The sequence below is a fragment of the Geospiza fortis genome, unplaced genomic scaffold (assembly GCF_000277835.1).
Source record: "Geospiza fortis unplaced genomic scaffold, GeoFor_1.0 scaffold132, whole genome shotgun sequence".
Lineage (NCBI taxonomy): Eukaryota > Metazoa > Chordata > Aves > Passeriformes > Thraupidae > Geospiza > Geospiza fortis.
The window spans coordinates 196,074-198,053 of record NW_005054446.1 but is presented as its reverse complement, the minus strand read 5'-3'; the positions used below and the strand labels follow the sequence as shown (position 1 = coordinate 198,053).

At 66.6% G+C, this 1,980-nt stretch overlaps 1 protein-coding gene across 1 annotated transcript in view; it reads right to left on the bottom strand.

Moving 5' to 3' along the window:
* ESPN (espin) overlaps positions 1–1,980 on the bottom strand; it is a gene marked incomplete at its 5' end in the record, with an annotated part of 9,980 nt that overhangs the window by 4,478 nt on the left and 3,522 nt on the right. Inside the window, 3 exons of the mRNA XM_031062334.1 lie at positions 2–94; positions 172–333; positions 1,873–1,974. Of these exons, the coding sequence (XP_030918194.1) occupies positions 2–94; positions 172–333; positions 1,873–1,974 (357 nt within the window). The remainder of the gene's footprint in view (position 1; positions 95–171; positions 334–1,872; positions 1,975–1,980) is intronic.

Genomic DNA, 1,980 nt, shown 5'->3' with positions numbered 1-1,980 from the left:
TGTCGGGCAGTGGTGGGGGCGGCGGTGGAGGGGGCAGCTCGGCACCGGACTTGCTCTCCCCATTGCTCATGGTGTCCGCCGAGATGGGTGATGCCTGGAAGGGAGCATGGGCAGGCGTTGCTCGGTGCCCGTGCCACTGAGCTGCGCACAGGCTCGCGGCGCAGGGCTCACCTCCTCGGTGTGCGCCATTCGCTGGGGGCCTGGCTGCTCGGCCGCGACGTGCCCCAGGTGCTTGTAGTAGTCACCGGTGCTCGGCTGCTTGCCGAAATTCCTTGACCGCCTGCTGGAGTCGGCCCGGCGCAGGCCCTCGGGACTGCTGTCACGCGATGCCAGCTGCAATGGGGAGCCCACCTCAGCCCCACCGTGCCCGGCTGTGACCGTGGCACAGGGCTGTAGTGGAGTAGGACCGTGCCAGCTGTTTGCCTTGGGGCAGATGCAGAGCTGGGATGGAAGACGGGTGCGTGCCCTGGGGTCTGTTCGGCAAACGGCTCTACCAGGGGCTGCGTGCCATGTTGGCAGCGTGCAGCATCAGTGCCTGGCACTGTGACCCCATAGCCTGTGCCCAGGATCCTGTCCAAGCCTCCCCCGGGATAACCCCCTGGGAACAGGAGTGCCGAGCCCCAGCCCCGCGGATTACAGGAAGCTTATCCCGCGCGGGGCTGGGGCCGGCTTCCAAACCTCCCTCTGAACAGGGCTCTCAAGCAGCGCAGCCTCAGCTCACCCCGGTGCATTCCACAGCGGCTTTGCGAGCTGTGCTGCCGAGTGCTGCGCTGCAGGGGGCTGTGCCTGCTGCCTGCGTTTGGGGTGCCATCTTGGCATAGCCCTGCTCCCCTTGCTTGGGGCCCCACTATTTGCATTTTCCCCGATGCCACCTCCACCCATGGCATTTTTACGGTGAGCCCAGCTGCTCGCCGCCACCACCTCCAGCCCCAGCTAAGTCAACAAACGTCAGCTCAGTGCTTCCTACTGCAGCTGCCATGGGAATTGTGCCAAGCCTGGCTCCCACTCCGGCAGTCCCAGCCCCGGTCTGGCACAAGGGTCTGTGCCGCTGAGCCCCATTTCATGGGGCACCCACACCGCTGTGGCACCGCTCTGCCACACGCCCACACCTCCCCAAGGCAGTCCATTGCTCCGGTAAGCAATAAAGAGCCAAGGCCATGCACAATGAGCACTGTGGGGTCCCAAACCCGCCACGTGCCTGGCTCACACTGCTCTGCTGAGACCCCCATCCCATGTGCCCCATCCCCTAGAGCATTGGGCTCTGCCAGTGTCCTGACCATGCCCAGAATCCTGTCCCCGGGGAGGTGGCGAGAGCCATGGTAGGGGGGTCAGGGCGGCCCCAAACCTACTGCATCCTTATGCCCCCCCAGCCCGCCATGGAGGGCTGCACCCCTCTTACCTGTGCACGCCTGGCTGAGCCCTCTCAGCTCCTGGCAGCGCTGGCTGTGCCACCCGACACCTGTGGCGCGGGCGACACCGGAGCCGGCCGCTCGGGTTACCGCCTGCGCAGCTGCCCACGCCCAGCTCGGCATGGTGCCTGTGGTATCGCCGGGCCGCATGGGCGCGGCTGCCATGGCGTGGTGCTGCCGGGTGCCCCAGCCAGTGCAGCAGTGCATGGCCCACCCAGTGCCATGGAGCCACCAGAGCATCACTGACCCCGGCTTGCTGCATCCTCACTGCTGGTTGAGCCCCATCCCCCCCAGTGCATGCCAGCGTTGCAGGCATGCGGCCTCCAGCTGGGATTGTCCCCTCCCAGTGCAGGCAACAAGCGCTCAGATGGATGGGTGCCCTGTGGCATGTCCCTCCCGGGTGGTACGTCCCTTTGGCTGTGTTTGTGGCATGGTGCGGGGGACACGGTGCGTGGGGCCGTACCTCTCGGCGCAGCGCCTGGCTCTCCACATGCCGCAGGTTGTTCTTGGCCCGCACGTAGATGTCAGCGGTGTGGGGGGCAGCGGGTGGCGCAGGTGCAGGTAGTCAGGG